A 21,249-nucleotide genomic window follows, 5' to 3' on the forward strand; every position below is an offset into this window, starting at 1 on the left:
CTCTCTCTCTCTCTCTCTCTCTCTCTCTCTCTCTCTCTCTCTCTCTCTCTCTCTCTCTCTGTCATTTAGCAACCATTTCACTTCCAATTTAAGGGACAGATTGTGGTTGCTAAGCAAGAAAAAGGACATATAGTAGTATAAATGTATAGTCAGTAAATAAAAGAGACACCTAAAAGGGAATCTACCATCGATTTCACTAGCATTACTTCTATAAATCCAACCCTGTCACATTTCTTATATCATAATCCAAATTAGTAGGAAAATGAAATCTTCGAAATGATAGCATAAAGATTTGAGTGTTCCATGTGGCTTCGTCTAAAGTCATGCCAGCCACATGACCATGGAAATGTCTTTGGACAACCCTGGCTCTTTGGCTGGGAATCAGATATGAGCCTGCCCCCTAGAGTCAGACATGACTGGCAGGGTAAAGCTTTACCTTTTTTTATGGGATTAAAAAAAGAGTACCACAATATTTTGATAATACCCAAGTTAATTCCAGTATCTTAATTAGTTACAATCAAGTGACAAAGGCTCTGTTGAAAACGATAGTTGCTTGAAACGAATCTGGTATTCCAGGGAACATGGTCAACCCACTATCAGTTAATCCAGTTTACCAGTAGGAAAGTGCACATACAGAAAAAAGCATCATTTCCATATCCTTGCTGCTGTTAGGCTATAAAAACAAAAATTCCCTCTTCCTCATGCTAAATCTTTAACCCCTCCATCTCATTCCTATGACAGGGAGCTATGTGAGGGATAGTAATTAGAAGAAAGAAATAAGCAACCATCTTGAATCAGAATAGCTTGTTTAAGTCCAGAAACGTGGAAGTAAGAACTGATACAGGTTTCCACCAAAGGGAGAACCAACAGTCCACAAACTCCCATATGACAAATTTGCTAGGCTTCCATTTCAGGCAGACCAAAAATGCAGTCTCCACTCTTGAAATCATCTGCTTTGACCAACCCTAGAGCCAATTTCATACTGGCACCATGTTGTGTTGGTGATCCCCTGGTTTCTATAGTGCAAACTATTAAAATCTATGGCAAAGTATTCCATGACCTATAATGATGATAGAAATCCACAATAACATGACTACTACTTTAAAAAAAACTACTGCAATGTGAGAGTTCGGAGTATTATTTTTTTTAAGTATGGCATACTTCCCAGTAAAAACCGAAAACCAATATCTTGTACCACTTATAGGGCTTTATAAAACACAGCATGCTTAGATGTTGATTATTTTAAAGATCTGATTGCAGCTGTATTTTCCATCTTCTCCTTCCTGTTTAATTGGATTCTTCTTTTGTATTTGATTCCTCATCTTTATAAGAAAGCAAAAGAGAAAAAGAGAAACTCTGGATGATTGAACAGAGATAGAAAATAGTTATCTAAGCAGCTATTCTTTCTTTTCATTTTCTCTTCCCTTTCACAGGCTTTTATCTTTTTTATTCTGGGCTTACCATGAACATTTTCACCAGTAACTTTCCTCTCTGCTTTTATTTGAACTCCTACATTCTTGTTTCTTTCTCATATTCTGGTTTTCACTTCTTTAGTTCTTAGTTATTTCAATGGAATTAATGCAGAAACATTAATGCAGTCTATGAGATTTCCAGTTTGAAATTCCAAATGTTCCATGTGATATTCAGTCATCATTAATTTCAGAACGCAATTAGCCGCATTGTTCTCTGGTTATTACTTTTTTACCAGTTATTGTGTAAAATGCTGTTGTTTTCTTCAAGATACAATGCTATCGTTATGTAATCATACCTAAGCAATAGGCTTTAATTAACTTTGCCTCAGAAATGGGACTGACAGATACCATTACGAAATCACTAAACATTCACAGACTTGTTTATGGAGTGCAGACCTACATTGTAATGAGCAGTAAATCCTTCTTTGTCCATCCATATGCTAAATTTGTAATAGATAGCTCAGAATAATGTTCCTATTTCTGATTAACGTTATATCATTTTTCCAAAGAGACCATATAACATTTTAAAAGGATGGCTGAGCTTTTTTTTAATCGGTTATTTTAGACCAGCAGTTCTCAACCTATGGGTCGCGACCCCATTTGGGGTCAATCAACCATTTCACGGGGTCGCCAAGCAAGGTTGTCCGCCATTTTTTTTCCCTTTTCCGGCGGGTGCCTTACCTCCCTTGAGCTGGGCCAGCTGGTGGTCGGCCTGCTCCGTCTCTGCTGCTTGCCAGCTACGCCTCGGCCGGCGCAGGGGGCAGAACCATGCATGCGCAGTGCTCCCGGGCAGGGAAAGTCCTCGACTTACGACCGGTTTAGTCCTTGACTTACGACCGGTTGGGGGTCGCGGCATTAAAAAGGTTGAGAACCACTGTTTTAGACTGTGTTAACTACATTTTTTCTCCTTTAACAGAAACTGAATTCTTCTAGCTCATCATCAGAAGGAAGCACAGTTGATATTGGGCAACCTGCTGAAGAACAAGCGGTAGAACCTGAGGAGGCTCTTGAACCTGAAGCTTGTTTTACAGAAGGTCAGGGAAGATTAAGTATCCAACATTTTGTTAGTTTATTCCTAGAAGACATACATTTAAAAGGAATGCAAAGCATGTTTTGAGTGTATACAGTTTGGTGGTTACAGATGTTGGATTAGGAGCTGGGACACTAGGTTCTCCTCTACCTTGCTACAGATGCCTAACTAGAAACTCTAAGCTTTCTCTGTCCAGCCTATTTCACGGATGTATAGTAAATTAAAGTTGGAGAACAAAGTGCTACACAGACCTCCTTATTGAAGGATAAGATATAGGTCTACTTAATAAAATAGAAAAATAATCATGAAAAGGGCTATAGTTCATTGTCAGACAGTCTTAGGTCAAGAAATGTAAAACTCTTTTTGTTTCTTTTTCACCTTTTTAACGTTTAATACATTTTAGGTTGTGTACAAAGATTCAAGTGTTGTCAAGTTAGTGTAGAAGATGGAAAAGGAAAGCAATGGTGGAATCTCAGAAAAACCTGTTTCCGAATAGTTGAACACAACTGGTTTGAAACCTTCATTGTTTTTATGATTCTCCTTAGCAGTGGTGCTTTGGTAAGTAAAAATAATAAATCTTTTTTTAAAAAAAAAATGAAGGCAGAGGGTTACATTATAATTATAAAACTATTTGCAATGTCTGAAACAAAATCAAATGAAATATTTTTTTGGAACTGGAGAAACCTTTGAATAGATTACAGTACATTCTTTATACCTGGAGGAGGGGAAGGTAAAATTTTGTGGGTATATCTAAATAAATATTTTTGCCATTGAGAACCACATGAATGGGTAGAGCCATGGAGGGGCATTTCAGCATTTTTAATACTACTTTATTATATTTCAGCCATTGCATGAGAGTATCCATTTCCATTTGAAATCAGTTATTATTTGACAATTTCCCACCAAATTCAATCATAGAAAATGTAATCTGGGAGTGTTTTAAGGGCCACAAAAGAGATCGTTCCATTATAATATAATTAAATGTTGTGGGTTACCATTTACAGGCCTTTGAAGACGTATACATAGAACAGAGGAAAACCATCAAGACCATACTGGAATATGCTGACAAAGTCTTCACTTACATCTTCATTCTTGAAATGCTTCTGAAATGGGTAGCATATGGATATCAAACATACTTTACTAATGCCTGGTGCTGGCTGGATTTCTTGATTGTTGATGTAGGTATCCCATATTATTTATGTCGGCAAGTAGAATCTGCACTAAAATTTTACAGTATAAAGCAGGCGGGTCCAATCCACAACCTGCAGGCTGCAGGAGACCCCAGACAGTTAGTAATACAGCCCCACAAGATCATAAACTTTTAATGTTATTATGTGATTGATATACATTAACTATATAGTATATTTTATATGCAGCCCAAAACAATTCCTCTTCACTCAGTGCAGCTGAGACAAGCCCAAAAGTTGAATAATCATGGTATAAAGTAATCTTGTTTAGGATTCCAGTCAGCTAACCATGCTCTGTAGTCTGTTAAAGTTTTTCCATTTGGTTCACTTCCCCAGTTTTCTAATTTCTCTTTTTGACCTTCTCTTTGTATTATTTATGGTTTCCACCTAGACCTGCTATTATTTGGGCTACATAATAATCCAATGTCAGAATAACTTTTCTTGCTATATAGGGTATTATATATTAAACTCTTTATAAAAATTGCCACAACTTGTTCTCTTTTAACATTTTATGTTGTTATTCATTTCGATCAATATGCCATTGGAAAACTTGATTTCCATAAAATGTTTGGCACTTTCAGGAAACCGGAGTCTGTTATTTAAAAAATGGAAGTCAGTTCATAGACCTCTCTTCAAACAACTTATAAGAATAGTCTGAGTTTATGTAACATTTCCTTAAAGGACACACTCAAATCCAAGAATCCAAGTCGTGTAAAAAGAAAACCTAGAGTGAATTGGCTGATATTACCAGGACAAAAGCTTAACCAGATTTGTCACATTAGAACCCCAGTGTATCCAATGCCAAAATTGGGATACTGAAAGGCTAAAATAATTGTATAAACCCAGTCATGGCTCATTTAATCAATCTTAATTTAAACAACATACAGTTTAGCAAATTGTGCTAGCAACCTATTCCTCACACCCCTACATACCCCTAGTTCAAACCTGATGTTGAAGGATTTCAGGTTCATGGAAGGACCTGCTTATCTTTGGGAGGTCTCTTGTACTATAGTTCCTTCAGACTGTGCGTTGCTAAAAATGTCATAGCTTTAAACACAAAAGTATGTAAAGGATAATTTTATCATTTTTTTCACCCCACAGGTATCCTTGGTTAGTTTAACAGCAAATGCGCTGGGTTATTCAGAACTTGGTGCCATTAAATCCCTTAGGACACTGAGAGCATTGAGACCTTTAAGAGCCTTATCAAGATTTGAAGGGATGAGGGTAAGAAAAAAAAATACGAAGAAGCTTGATGATAAATATAATGCATGCCTAAGTTTAATGAATGTTCCATGCATGTCCTGTCGAGAATGATCAATCCATGCAAAAATGCTGCCCTTTCATACAATTGCATATTTATCAGTAGCAGATAAGCAAAATATTTCATTAGCTAAATATAAGCGTTTTTTAATGCTACATATTAGCTGGGTGATTTATATTACTTTACTTTCTAGCCAATTTGAGGAGTTTGTTCTTAAATAAAGCACATTTGCTAATAGGAATTTCAAAAGTTAGTCATTTTGGTTTGATTTCTTCTGAATATTTTTATTTCATGAACAAAGTTTATGTTGTGCGCCTGTTTAAAACAGCATTCTGTGCTCAATAAATCTGACCTAAGTATTGAAATTAATAGGAAAATAAAAGCTCTTATCAAAATGAATGGAATACACACAGGCTACATTTAGACTTTCATTCAGCTGGTCACATTTGACTAGCATCATTTTTCAAATAAGATCAGTTCTCAATTATTTTATAGTGAACCATTTAAATATTAGTAGCATTCAAAGGTAATTATTAATTGATCTATACAGAGATATTTTTATAATCTTTAAATGTAATATGATCTCCTTAATTGGACTAAACCTGTTAAATGGCTAATTAACCAAACAATTCAATTGATTCTTTTTTTCCCCACACTAGCTAATAATTCTCAATAGAGTTAAAAATAATTCCAGCATTATCTACACAAATCATGCATTATTATTCGGTTGCTTTCTGGGTAAGTCAGGATCCTGTCTTAATTCCTATCTCAGAAAAGATTCTTATGTCTTATCCCTGTTTTCTTGTCTTTCTTAAAGCTAGTAGTTGAATTTATGACTGTACTGAAATCAGTAGTGGAACTCAAAATATTTCTGTTGAAAATATGAATTTACTCTCTGCATACAATCTAATTCAAACTGCATGTTGTTCAAACGTTATTTTTAGAGTATGTTTTTTGCCACTTCATGGAAACATAAGAGGAAACAGCTTTTGCATAATGATAAAAGAACCTATCTAGTGAGATGAACAGCTAACAATACGCTGTTTATATAGTATTTAGATTAAAAAACAAATACAAAAAAATCACCAATACATGAAATGAGATTCAGATTGGAGCTCATTTCCTCAAATTGTATCCATCAGGTTGCATATCTTTTCTTCAAAATTTCTAAAAAAAGAAATACTGTAAATTGAAACTGACTCGATACATGAATTTCAGGTGCATCTAACCACCCCTTAATTTCAACAAATTCCTTTAAACAAGAAATTCATGAATTGAGAAGTCAGCAGTGGAATAGGGTAAGAGCTGGTCAATTCCTGTAGTGTTCACGAACATTCATTCAGTTTTTAACTGACTGTTTGGTTTATCCATGTTCATACTTCTTTTTCTTTACTATTCATGAACATTCTTGCAAATATGTTTTTGTTGACACAATTGTTTGGGAAACTGTTGTGCTTTGTACTCCTTTCTAATTAATCTTCAGAAATGGCAATAATGCTTAATGTTCATGTAATATGTGCACAAGAATATGGCAATATGAAAAATTACTTTAATACATATCTGGTTCATAAGACAGGACATAAGAATGCATTTGGTTTCATTTTTATATTCAGAACAATTTTGCTAGTTAATTTGCTAGATGGAAAGGAGGTGTTATGTGTGCACACTGGTATTAGTTATTCACCATTTTCTATGGGTCTTCCTCCTTTAAAAAGTCCCTCTCATTGAATCAAGGACCAAAGGAAATCGGAATTGATTCTAATGACAGAGTCATTGCAGCCAGAACTAAAGAGATATAATAATCAGGATAAAGTCTCAAAAGAATTTACCAAGTCCATAGCACTTGGCCAAATTTTTTTAAAAATACACATTCACAGAAATCAGTGTATCTGCTAATGAATGATTCGTGAACAGGAAAAGAATTCACCTAAACTAACTGAAATACTTAACTGACCAGCTCTGTGGAGTCACTAACAGCTACCACACACCTTTCCCCAACAGTTTTATTCTGAAGGGAAGAATGGGCTAGTGGCGAAGAAGCATCTCCTGCAAACCATTAATACCTCTTTGCTCTCTTCAAGGGGAGCAGTGGTGGTTCAATGATATACATCACAGAATTGGGGTTCGACTATTATCTGTGCGGCAACAGATTGTGGAGTAAGAACATCTTTAGATATTAGGTACTAGCAGTTTTCTATTTGGGGGAAAATAAGGATTCACAAATTCTGATGATCTTTCGGGCCCTTTATTCCTATAATGCCTCAACATACAATATTTTTCTGCAATGCAGCATGCAGTCTGGTGCTGAGTATGGGCTTTGGGAACTCCAGTCCCATGATTATTCAAGAGCCCCATAAATCTGAAATACTTGAGACTTGAGTTGCGCTTATATACTAAGCAAATTTAGAGCTTCGAATTCAGGAGATGTCTCATTTGGAAGATAAAAGACAACATATAAAAATTGTTAAGAAACTAATGAAATTCTCAGTGAGCCCTCGTAGAAAAAGCTACAAGGAAAATGCTTGTACACAGATTTTTAGATGAGTGGCATTTAAATCAAAGTAAGATGTAGTATCAATATTATTCTATAAACTACATTCTTATAAGTATTTGGTTTCATTTAATTAATTGGCAAAATGGGTAATAAAGAACTTTAAATAGTTTTTCCATACAATTTAAAATTTTAATTTGAGTTGTTCCCAAATATCAGGTACTAATTTTTACATATTTGCATACTTACATTTAAATGTGGGACTTTAAAATTAACATTATATGATTTTTCTGTTCAAAAACTGGTAAAAAATATTTCTACGCAGAAGACTACCCCAAGGCCTAAGGACAATGTAAGTCTGTGACATATGACAAACTTTTTAATATTTATAAAATACCTGTTCATAAGCAAAAAAAAAAATAACAAAAATACAATATTTTAAAAAATCGTATCTGTTTTGTTATAATTATTCAAACATATTTAAAACTAAATTTAAATCACTTTAACTCCACATAGGTGCTGGAAGGCAAAGTAAATAACCTCTTTTTATATCTGCTATAGATTGAGAGTATTCTAATCTCAGTGCAAAATGAGATTTGAATATGCATATTGCTTTCTATTTATCATTCTTAATATTTACTGTAATATAAAGTTCTTGCTGTAGTTCAAGTATGCTATTGTTAACATAGAAAAATCAATATCCATTGCTTTGCTAAATTTAGAGATTGCTTTTTATAGCAATAAAGCATGTGTTTATGTGTAAACTCACTGGAAGAAAGCATGTTATGCCGTGCTTGGTACCTTTCTCTTAGATCAGTTAAGCAGAAAAGGTTTTAAAAAAAATTAACCCACCTTGCAGTTTTAGTTTTGCATGTCTTACGCACATTTCTGGCTGATTGCTTTAAAGTTTATCATATTTCAAATTTCCAGTCCAGTTTTTGAGATAGTAATATTAAAAAGAAATTTTTACCCTGAATATCATCAATACAGTTTTATGTAATTCAGCAGATATATTAAAACACACTTTACATTGACAAAATAATGACAATTGGCAATTGACAGTATCACAACATTCAATGTTTACAGACCCAATTATTAAGTATTTATTTTTTATGAATGAGGCATACTATTTTTCCGAACAGATGTTTTTCCATCATTTGTTTCACACTGTAAAGAAAAAAAAGAGGAGAAACACAATTAGAATGTTAAAATCTATGAAAGCCTGAGGTACCTTTCCACATACAAAAGATATCTGCTCTGGTAGGGTTGTTTCATACCTGGCATTAGAGTCTTGGTTAATAAAAGCAAAAACACACCTGGTTCACATATTATATTGAATTGATTTGGTTTCAGCTTTATGTAATGTGAACTCAGCCACTGTGGCTTTAAAGTCATGGCTAATGCTTTAGCATATTTGGTGAATCCAATTAGTTGTGGCTTATTCAGTAAAACATCATAGGTTATTTAGTATTATTCATTGAAATGTATTGGCTGCCCAATTCCAAGGAACTTGGGCAGCATACAAAACTAAAAAAAAATCATTAAAAAAGCAAGAACTATTAAATCAATATTAAATCAACAGGCTATAGTTTTGTCTGATGTGTGGGCCTGTTTACCATGGTAACGTTTTAGTAGAGATGTACAAATATATACAGACATAAATCCTTCTGTATTTACTGGACATAGCAAATGTAGACATAATCGCAACTCAGTGCACTGTACTATTTCCTTTGTGTAAAGCTTAGCCCAAAAAGAAGAGTGGGAAATGCTGTGTATTCATTAAAAAAGAAGTAACAGGCTGTGACTGAAAAGAGCCTCTTCCAGTTTAGTAAATCTGATAATCAAATAAGGTGTTTAAAAAATGAAAGGGGAAGTATTGCATATTCTAGACTCAGTTTTACATTAATCTAATTTAGTGATAGCACAAAACACTTTTGCTCTATAGTCCTTCCATTTAAAGACTATACACTGGGAAATCTTTATAACTTTTGTATTTTTATATATATATTTGATTTTCCAGAGACAATTTCCTTCAAACATTTCATACAAATAAAACATATTTTTAAATTAGGAATATCTTACATTGTAATTGCGAGCAAATTATAATTACAGTAATGTTATAAACAATGGGATGTAAGTAATAATTCATAAGCCCCATTTTAAATAATGAGAAATTACAGGTAGTCCTCAACTGGTCACATACAACAGAGCCCCCCCCCCAAAAAAGGTATGAGCCAGTTCTAAAATTCTGATAGCACTGCTCAATCATGGCAACCAGCCCACTTTTATGACTGTTTGTAGCGTCTTGCAGTCACATGATCACAATTTACAATGTGCCAAAAACCAGTGCTTTCAGATTTTGGCAAAAACACCCCATAGTGAACAATGGGTTTGCTTTACGACCACCACATTTGCTTAACAACTGCTGCATTCACTTAACAACCACCACAAAAAATAGTCATAAAATTAGATTGGTAACATGATGATCTGCTTTCTGATTCTCATGACTTATGATTGTAATTAGCAGGCTCCGTTATGGATGTAAGTCCAGGACTACCTGTAATATCAGTGGATCTTAAATCATTACTAAATCAAGTCCCATAAGTTCCAAGTCTATGTGGAGATTCAAACATTGCACTTTTTTCAGGTGATAAGGTTGCAGTCCTAAACACAACTTACTAGGAGAAAACTTTACTGAATTCAGCAATACTTATTTTTGAGTAACCATAGTTAGAGTATACACTTCATTACATTCTATATGAATAGTGTATAATACAGTATAAAAATACATTAACAACTATTTTTTTTCTCTTTTTTTAGTCATGTTTTGTTAATCACTTATGAAACTATGAGCATTTAAACTTATGTAAAGAAATGTCAGATGCAAAGTTTAAGATTTAACCAGTTCTATTACAATATCTCATTTTGAAAATATTGGCTCCTTGTGAGGAAAAGGTGCAGTCACAGGTTCTTAAAATTCTTGATTACCAAAACTATTTGTTAAAGTCATTCCCTTAATGTTTCAATGCAATTTACTCAAATCATTGGTTCCATCTTTTTGCAGTGGTCCAACTGTCATGCCATCAACCTGCCCTATCAGATTTCTGCAACTGTGAAACCACCAATAATAGTGATTTGATCTTAGTTCTTCTTCAGTTAGTTTGCTTGCTTGATTAATAAACTTACAGTACATTGTTACATTTTAACAACTCCCAGCAGCTTACAGAATGTACAATATAACAACTATTAAAATACCCACAGATACCCAAAAACAAATGATTACACAAGAATAGTTCCAATAAAAAAAGAAAATCAAGAGCAAAAAGGGACTCTAATAAGTTGGCACAATGATTAAGTTAAGAGGAGGCCCTTCAGAATCATTCTGTTTTTGGTAGTTTCCTGAAAGTCTGTTCTCCTCAGAGAGGTCATTCCAGAGCATTGTTGCCAATATAAAAAAAGCAGTCTCGGCTCCCTCATTCCCCACTTCAAATATGGAACTGCAAGAAACTAACAAAACCCGCTACTGTCCTTAACAGATGGACCTTCCTTACACCCCTAGCCCTGATGATAAGGTTGCTGAAAGACCTTTCTCTGACAAGTCAACATTATACCCTTCACTAAGCCAGGTTTTGATAACATGTGTTGGGTCTGTAATTATTAACTGGGACTTGTGTAAGTTATAGATAATTGCTACTTCGTCTAAACCTGCTGTCCCTAACTTTTGGAATTGGTGGGCATGAAATGGGCACTCTCCCACAGTGGCAATCACAGTGGGCCTATTGCACCAGCTATTTCCATTTACCAGATGGCAATCTGGTGAGGTTGCTTTTCCCCATCTCTGCTACCTTAGATGCTCTCTATTTACCACCTTAGCTCATCACAACTTGGGATGATGCCAGTGAGTATTATACACAAGAGCATCCTTATATTTCCATTATTTTCTGTTTGACAGTAATAACTTTTCCTCAGATGAAATTCTTCAGATGTGAGGATTGTCCTAATATAAATGTTAAAGTGTCAAAAGGGCATTTGCATTATAGAATGGCTTAAAAAATTTGTCAGTGTGTAAATTTCCAGCCAACTATGAAACCCACTGAGATGCCAGAGTTGAAAATTACCTGTTTAAAGGCTGAGTTTCATGACTGAGTTGAACACGAACCTTTCTTTTCCTCTCAAGGGAAACAGGGCTAGCCCTGAAGACTAAAAATAGAGCCTCTTTCTGTATTTGTACTAGTTAACTAGTAGGATCGTGGTACCCTTATGTAATGCAGTCCAGACGGCAATCATTGCTGCTATCTTCACTATCTTCTTAAGGTTTGCAAATACTATTCATAGAGAGAACATGGTGCCTTTTCTATTTTTCAAGACAGAAAAATAAGGATACTAGGTTAGCTGAGAAGGGCTTGGAGTAAGGAAGGTCTGTGCATATTTTGACTATGTAGAGAAAAATTAGGAAATACTTCTACAGCTCTTCCACCATATGCTTAGGAATCTAATCTTTCACATTCACCATCTGTAATGATAAACTGTATGAGGTGGAGGAACTGCAGTGTTTCCAAACATGCTGCATCCCATATGAATGTGGTTAACTTTGAGTTGAACTTTGTTTCAACATTGGGAATAGAGAAGCATCTTTCACTGCAGCTGAAGGACACAGGGAAGCTTCAGCATTGCAGAGAAGGCCACTTGGCAAATATGGTTTTATCTATTCTTCACCCCTCAACATCTGCTGACTGAGATTGCCAGCAAATTAGTCCTCATAGAAGACTCCATTTTATTAAATCCAGTTCTTCCAAAATTTCTTGTATTATGAAATACTCTCTTATTATAATTTTTAACATGACCCTTCACAAATCATGAACCGAACCAATTCTAATGCTTAAAAATGTTATGTATGAGTTTATTGCCTTTCAAAAACAGAATACGTTTCATAGAAGTCTGCAGTTTTACTGATGTTCCAGTTTGCTAATAAGAATAATTTTAAAAAACAGGTTAACTACTCTTTTAGGAGGGGTTTTAGTTATAATAATCTCTATTATGATCACCAACTAGAATTCCTCTAGTTAATAAAATAATTTACATAATTAAATAATTTTGATTTCAAATACAATTAAACATTACAAAATTATCAGTAGGTACTATAGTTGAGGTGATCAGGACATGTCTAGTTTTATAGATGGTATAAATTTTTTTGCCATATTCAAAGAAATGAAATCATATTAGTTTGATAAAAGTTATACAGAACATACATACATACATCAAAATTGTCTAGTTATTTCACCAATGGGATTATAAAGTGAGTCCTTATATCCATATAGAAGACCCAGTAAATAAAATATGAGCTATGGATTTAATGGATCTTTCTGAACAAGGTCACAATCTTAGCTTGTAAAAAAAATTATATATTTGCCCTTAAGAACTGCCCTTGAGAGGACATTGAAATGTGCTCTTCTGAGTTTAGGCATAGTTATTTGGTTTAAGAAACTTGCCCAATCTTCCTTTAAACAGAGACTTACCTATTTAGGAACCTATTCCTGTGTTGGGTAGACTGATCCATTTGAACCTCATACTGGTAGCATGTTATTTGGATTCAATAAGTACTTGATCATAGCCACTCATCAGAATGGCTTCACTTGAGAATCCATATTGTTGTAGTTTTTTCAGGGAAGGAATGATCTTTCCATGTTGTTTCATATTATCCACAATGAGTAAAAATTGGTGCATGAAGTTGCATTATTGTCCACTGTTGGACAATAATGCAACTTCATGCACCAATTTTTACTTTAGTCAGACCTATTTCTCCCTTGTTTCCACACTTGTGCTTCATTTTGCTTGTTTTCAGCATAGTCAAAAAGGTTGGGTAGGATAAGGTATGGATCCCATTAGTTCGGGACGGTTTTGCCAGCAATGGGGTGGGTGCGGCTTCCGGATGACGCGTCCGGCCCGCGGGCCGGCAGTTTGACACCCCTGCATTAGTTGATTTCTTTCATTCTAATCTGGGTTTCTCAACCTTGATGACTTCCTTATGTGTGGACTTCAACTCCCGGAATTCCCCAGCTAGCATAGCCAATACTGAGAATTCTGGGAGTTGACATCCACACATTTGGAAGCTGCACAGGGTGAGAAACATCTATCTTTTCAATATCATATAGTTGATGTATACCAAATGGATATTACATCAAAGGTATATACAATCAAAGATAGAATAAAATGTTTTTAAAACATAGTTAATTATATAGAGCCATGGTGTGCTCTGTTAATAGTATAGTATTGCAGACTAATTCTGCTGACTGCCGAGTGCCAGCAGATCGATTCTCACCAGCTCAAGGTTAACTCAACCTTCCATCCTTCCGAGGTTGGTAAAATGAGGACCCAGATTGTTGAGGGCAATATGCTGACTGTAAACCACTTAGAGAGTGCTATAAAGCACTGTGAAGCGGTATATAAGTCTAAGAGCTATTGCTATTGCTATAGAAAGCTGTATTTTGCTGATTCGATTGCTATCTTTGCATGTTAGACCTCATACTAAATATAAGCCACACTTGGGTCTTGCATACACAGTTCTGTTTCTTAGTTGAAACATTTGAATTGTTCAAAGAGAAACCTTTTTAATTTAAAATAAAAATAAATTCCTATTAGTGTAATAAATAATAAACAGAGTGGTTCAGACTCGTCTCCCTTCTCTTTCCAAACAGTAAAATTTAGTTTTATGGACAGGGATTCCACAAGTGAAGCAATCTTTGCATATGATGTTTAACATACTTTTTAACACAGATTTTAATACTTTTTAATTTCCCTTCCCCCCCCCCCACAATCCTGCAGCAACTAGGGCATAAACCTTAGACTGGATTACCAAAGGTGCCAGGTTTTTCAAGGAAGGAGATTTGATCTACCAGAGGCTCCTGCAGAATCACAGATGCATTGATTCCCTCTACCCAATAGCGCTTCTCCATCAGAATAGATTTTCAGGGAGCTTTAAAATAAGCAGACAATCGGCAAAAGTAATTCCTTTTTCCTTAGCAATCCATATTTCTACTACGATTCTGCTAATACGGTCTTAATATTCACCTACTTGTGTTTCTTGATAGCATTCATCCCCAATCTTTTTAATAAGTTTGAATAAGTATTACAATTAAGGAATTAGATATTATGTTATGCTGCACTTCAGTGTTTCTGGATTCTTTAATTACACCCCTTATATAGATTTATGAATTTTTCACCCCTTTATTTTTTCACAAAATGTTTAATTAAAATAAACTTATTTGCTTAATAAAGACTGGAGCTTGAAATAAACTATGTGATTACTTAGATAAGCACATGTTGCAAATGTGTCTGGCTTATTTATGCAAAGAAATCAATCTTTGTAATAAAACTGCATGGTTAAGTTCACTCCTTGAAATATATGCTGATTTTCATTTCTGTTTTTAATTTTGGAGAAAGAATACATTCATTTTTGTTATAATGACTAAATTATTTTCTTGTTGTAGTTTAGTTTTTCTATTTTCTATGAAATTTTAACACCTATCTCTTTTTAATAGATATCAACAATCTTCATATTATTGTTAGCACTATTCATATTTTTGTTTTAATCCAGATAATTTGATTTTCTCATCTTTTTGTCTTGCTGAATATATAAAAAAATATTTTAAAACGTTGCTCTGATAAACTCAAAATAGTATTCAGCCTTTTAGAATTTGCTTTTAATTTAAAAGTAGTAAATTGTGCATTCATGCAACAGAATAATTATATCAGTTTTGCACCTATTCTTACACCGTTTTCTTTTCCTCCCGTATTTGTGTACTTAGGTGGTTGTGAATGCCCTTCTTGGAGCAATTCCATCCATCATGAACGTGCTTCTTGTTTGTCTTATATTCTGGCTGATTTTCAGCATCATGGGAGTAAACCTGTTTGCTGGCAAATTCTACCACTGTGTTAATACCACAACTGGCAACATGTTTGAAATTGATGAAGTTGCCAATATATCTGAGTGTGAGAATCTCATAAAGGCAAATGAAACTGCCAGATGGAAAAATGTGAAAGTCAACTTTGATAACGTAGGATTTGGGTATCTTTCTTTATTGCAAGTAGTAAGTGAAAATTCTTTTAAGTCTTCTTACTTATTCAGTGCACAGTAAAAAGTTCGTTTGATCAAATAAGGTGCTTGCGGTTTTGATCAGATATAATGTTCCTGGAATATAATTTCCCTTTTGATATCAATAGTTTGATAGTCTTCTGGCTCCCCTCTTTAGACGGTCATGAACTTTCCATCTCAGCTTCAAAACATAGTAAGCCAATGCAGCTAAATTTGGAAGGAACTTCATATTCATTCATCAGGGTTGACCCTGGATTTTTGTCTACAGGATTAATCCTGCCAATACAGCTGACTGGTATAAATTAGCAAGTTATGGTCAATATGCCAGGTTATATCTACCTATTAGGTTGAAAAAAATACTTATATTCTTCAGTTTTATAGCTCCTTTTCAGTATGAGCAATTCCAGGATTTTAATAAGGGTTCTGTGCTGTGAGCATAAAATTAGCAGAAGCAGTGGTAAGGGGATATACTAGTGCAACACAGCATTTTCTGATGAGCTGGAAAAAAAGTCATATTAATTTTGATTAATAATAGCTAAAGTTTCCCAATTCCGCAAATGTTTTTCTCAAGCAATTACATATCATGCCCATGCTAGGTAATTTAAAACTCCATCAGTCTGTGTACATAGGAACTTGCTAATTTTATCATTCTGACATCACACTGTGGGCAGAAAAAAAAAGAGTGAAATTTGCATCCATTCTTAGACTGGCATCATTCTGATCTCCCTTGTGGTCACACATTCTCATTCAACCTCAGAGCCTGCAGAGACAGCCTGTAACTTATTTAGTTTCAGATGTTTTATCTGCAACAGAGAGGGCAGTCCAATCCAGATGTAGGTCACAATGTATGGGATTCTTCAATCATTTGCATTGGATCAGCAAGATTTTCCAACATGCACAGTTTGAAATCTAGCAATTAAAGGCTTTTCTGTTAACTTGTTCATACTGCAAGATACTTGAAATGTCCTTGCCTAATAAAATGAGGTTCTCTCCTGGTAATGTCTTTATAATTTTTCAGTATCAAGAGAAGACCTATTTGTTCATCCAGAATTTCTGAAGTCCAAACCTTTCATTTAAAAACATGTATTGCTAATGAGGGTTAATTCTGTTGCTATTTTATGCTGTGTGTTTAATTCTTATGGATTATGAATTGTTCAGACAACTTTATCTTAGGGGGTTGGATACAAATATCAGTTAACAAACAGATAAATAAGAAGGTAGTAAGCTAGTTTATTGCCCCATTTTCAAATCTACCATATTTTATACCTAGGCTTTGTATAATTAGTATACCATTGGGTTTTAAATGTTATTTGATCCTCACTTATTTAAAAGATGTACATTTCTAATAAGGTGAAGACAATGCAATCATTCTTTTTTATTTGTATTTGGGACCAAATTCAGGAAGTAAAATTCAATATAATAGGCCTAGTTGTAGGCCAGGGAACCCCAACCATATTCCTGACCTATAATGATTGCCCTGAAAACTGCAGAGAACAGGGCAGAAATGAGGTCATCTTCCTTCGCTCATCCAAGAGTTTAAAAGAAAAAGAAATGTTCTTTTATTTTCTCTGAATTTATTCATGGGTTAGGTATATGAGTGGAGACTGGGGAATAAGCTTTAGATGTCCCCATTGGGGCTTTGTGTGGTTTAAATTCCTAGAGCAGAGTCTGGAAGGAACTAATCTTGCACAATCTGTGACTTCTTGAATCCTATGTATACTTAACCTTACTGAACACAGTGAAATTTCTATGCCAGTACACCCTTGTATCCAATTCATAGAAAGCAAAATGTTAAACTCATCCCATTTGCTAGTATATATAAAATATTTCTATTGGAATATTCTGTTGTTGGTACAGATTAAGATGGAAACCATTGATTGCCATCATTTATATGTTTAAATATTTTTGAATGCAGGCCACTTTTAAAGGATGGATGGATATTATGTATGCAGCAGTTGATTCAAGAAAAGTAAGTACTTTGGATTTCTTGGCTGTTGTAAAATAAGCTAGATTTTCTTTATTTGTTGTTAAATATGTGAACAGAAAATCTGGTAATATTAACTAATACATGCATGTATATAAATAATGCCCTGATGTTATAATATAAGAATTCCATAACAATCATTGTAAATATTAGTATTAAATTAATACTAATTTCCGTGGTTTAAGCAAAAGTTTTTCCTGATTTTTGCTCTCTTGTTACTTATTTTGTAGGTGCGTGAACAGCCTAAGTATGAAGATAACCTTTATATGTATATTTACTTTGTTATCTTTATCATCTTTGGATCATTTTTTACCCTGAATTTATTTATTGGTGTCATCATAGATAACTTCAATCAACAAAAAAAGAAGATAAGTATTTATATACATATACTCTATATTTTTCTTAAAGGTGGATTCATGGCCTATGTGAATTGTTAAATCAGATGTATAAGTATGTGGAGAAACCTACAAATATTCACAATCATTTGAGAGAACACATACTTTGCAAAATTGTGAATGGTATGAACAGTAGTATTCGAAATCACCTTTTGAATATTCAGTTTTATCTCCTCCCTTTCTCTCACACTGGAGCCTTAATGCTTATTATAGCATTTATCAATATTATTAATACTCAAACCTTATTCATACATCTCCCTCTCACCCCATCCCATTTTTAAATCATGGGGTTAATTTACATGAAATATTAATTTATTAAATTAAAAATAATTCAACCATTTTCTTTAAGTCTGCTTTTTTATCTGTGTTAAAATGAGAAGGAAGGATATGCCTGGTCTCAAACTTAATTTGACATGGTGAACTGATATCGGAACATCTGTTCTTCTCTTCCTTGATTTGGATAAGTTAAAGCAAAAAAGGTATCACTTGCAAACACACCAGCACATCCTTCACTTCCAGAACCACTCTTGCCATCTCTTCATATTAAATTAAGATAGTTTTTAATTGTTTGAAAATCTTTCACATTTGTGCAGAATGCAGAATTCTTATAAGATGTTATTCGAGTATGTAAAATGTTCTCCAAAGAATCAGTGTGAGGTTGACAATTCTTTTGCAAAATTTGGAACAATGGTTGGTCTCTGCAGCGATGCAAAAGATTTGAAATGGTTGTCAATCGTGTGCTTAAGAACCCATAATCAAATTAATTATCTTGATTGCTGTCATTGTATATAAGAATCATGTGCTGATGAAATCTGTTGGAATGAATGTATGACAGAAAATTCATATACTGACAAAATGAGTTCTTCAACCCAATCAACTAAATTATAACATTTCGTTATTCTATTCTGATTGTAGGAGTAATTGCTTTTATTTTGGACTCAAATTTGCACTGCTTCTAGCTTAACCGTATTGCTGATAACTGAAGTATTTAGGAAGATAAATTCTTCAGCTGTTCAAAATGTTTGAATAAGAGTTTTGTTCACTTTAGAAATCTCGAGGAAACACAGCAATCAGGATTCACATTGGCTGGATATTTTGGGAACCATGTTGTTGTTGTTTTTTAAATGCTAACCTCAGAATACATTTTGTTAGAATTTAGACTGGCACAAAATCAGTTCTGGAAATTATGGCTTGGGAGAGACGGATGTGGTTCATTTTTCCTAAGGCTTAGAAGGAAAAATCATTTGATACAGCAGTGAAACACAAGTTTTGGGAGAGTGAAAATAGCAATAGCAATAGCACTCAGACTTATATACCGCTCCATAGTGTTTTGCAGCACTCTCTGAGCTGTTTGCAGGGTCAGCATATTGCCCCAACAATCGGGGTCCTCATTTTACCAACCTGGGAAGGACGGAAGGCTGAGTCAACCTTGAGCCGGTCAGGATGGAAATCTAGGCTGTGGGCAGATTTAGCCTGCAATACTGCATTTAATCATTATGCCACCAGGGCTCTGGAAAAGTGCTAATAATTTACATAGTAAATAGCAGAGCTGAATTTTACTCCCTTCTGGTAGGCACTTTACTTTCTCTATTATGTGATTAAAAAAAGAGAGGCTGTGCTCTGAGTCCAGAGGAATCTGTGAAAGCTAGAGAGTTACGTTTTCTCTGGAGTTTGTATTTTATGCAAGGATTAAGCATGAGGCACGTCTTCAGTTCAGTATGTTTCATATGGTAACAGAAACCACAATTAAACACACCAAGAAGAAAAGGATAATTAAAAGCAAAATGGGAAAAGGCCTCCAACCATTCTTATCTCAGTGCTATTACTTTAGTATAGCTTTAAACCTGGGTTTAAAGAACCAGCTAATCTTTCAAGCTGCACAGTCCTGAACAATCACTAAAGTTCTTTCGTCCTGAAACTGCCTCACTGATCTCAACAATATGTATAATGTTCTCTTTCTCTGTGTGAAACTATTTTGGGGATTGTCAGAATTGTCATGACTTTCTTTGACCTGGGAGTTTTAAAAAAAATGTTTGTAAATGTTGTATAATTCCTATCTAGAAGCTCTAGCAAGCTTCTGGAGACCTTCCATAATGCCAGTTCTATTCTCTAAGCCTTACTTTCCACATGAATCCCAATTCTAGCCATCTCGGGTCCCCAATATGCCGTATTTGGAATTCTCATATTCATCCTTCTTGTCTTCCTAGATATTCATGCCGGTACTTTGCTTTTTCTAGAAATGATCTGACCTTTTCCACTTGTTTTCTAAATAATCTATCTCTAAATCACCTTGTCAGCTTCTGTTTCCTGCCTACACAACTTGATTTGAGCAGCTTATCTGAGTCTGCATACTCTCCAGAGTATTCTCCAATCTATTCTTACTTAGATTCATCCATACTGTAAAGTTCATTGGACATTGATTGCTCTCCAAGAACAGCAATAGTAATATTTTAATCTTTTTTTAATAAATAACCCCAGATGGCACTTAATACGCCTGCATCCTATTTCCCCACAACAATTCTGTGAGATAATTTGGGCTGAGAGAGAGTGACTGTCCCAAAGTCACCCAGCCAACTTTCATGCTTAAGGAAGGCCTAGAACTCCCTGGTTCCTGATCCCCTGGTTTCTAGGCCACCTCTTTGACTACTACACCAACCTGGGACTCAGTTCAATCATGTTGAATTACGTTCATTGTTTCAGTAAAAAAAAAAGTTTAATGGTGTTGGATTGCCAGCTAGATACCCAATGTTCCTCTTTTCTCATCCAGGTTTAATATTTATAAGGCCTATGCTTATGCTTATATGTAATTTAACATGGAGCAATGTTCAATGCCTTGCTTTATCTTTTCTGTTTCAAAGAGAGGCATGACAAACTGGCATAACAATATGCATAAATGAGGTACTGTTATAAGACATTTCATAGCTTCTTTCATCTGTCTGGCCAACTGTAATAAGAGCTCCTATCAGAATACTCCTAAGATTCTGCTACAATAACAATTGCCTGTCAATTTAACAAGGGTCAGAATCTTGTGTCCCAGCAATTGGAGCTAAATTTGGAGAGGCTAGGAGTTCCACAATCTAAGGTCATGTGTTCAACCATCTCATCTCAATGGCAGAACGCAGGGCTTTTTTTCTCATAGAACGCCCAGAACGGAGTTCCGGCACCTTTTTTTGGATGGAACCTTGTAGGGTAGGCAAGGCAAGTTGTATGGCATGTGTGAGTTCCAGCACCTTTTTTTTTTTTTTTTTTTTTAGAAAAAAAGCACTGGGCAGAAGTAAAGTAGTTCTGCTGCATAAAGGCTTATGATGATGAGCATTTGTCCATAACTGCTTAGGCC

The 21,249-nt window shown here is 34.7% G+C and overlaps 1 protein-coding gene across 1 annotated transcript in view; it reads left to right on the top strand.

Moving 5' to 3' along the window:
* Window positions 1-21,249, top strand: part of SCN1A (sodium voltage-gated channel alpha subunit 1) — a 59,602-nt gene that overhangs the window by 32,811 nt on the left and 5,542 nt on the right. The window contains exons 17-23 of the mRNA XM_015823637.1: window positions 2,389-2,506; window positions 2,906-3,060; window positions 3,507-3,680; window positions 4,791-4,913; window positions 15,247-15,528; window positions 17,449-17,502; window positions 17,748-17,885. Of these exons, the coding sequence (XP_015679123.1) occupies window positions 2,389-2,506; window positions 2,906-3,060; window positions 3,507-3,680; window positions 4,791-4,913; window positions 15,247-15,528; window positions 17,449-17,502; window positions 17,748-17,885 (1,044 nt within the window). The remainder of the gene's footprint in view (window positions 1-2,388; window positions 2,507-2,905; window positions 3,061-3,506; window positions 3,681-4,790; window positions 4,914-15,246; window positions 15,529-17,448; window positions 17,503-17,747; window positions 17,886-21,249) is intronic.

Source organism: Protobothrops mucrosquamatus, unplaced genomic scaffold (genome assembly GCF_001527695.2).
Source record: "Protobothrops mucrosquamatus isolate PMUCROS unplaced genomic scaffold, P.Mucros_1.0 scaffold1933, whole genome shotgun sequence".
Classification (NCBI taxonomy): Eukaryota; Metazoa; Chordata; class Lepidosauria; order Squamata; family Viperidae; genus Protobothrops; species Protobothrops mucrosquamatus.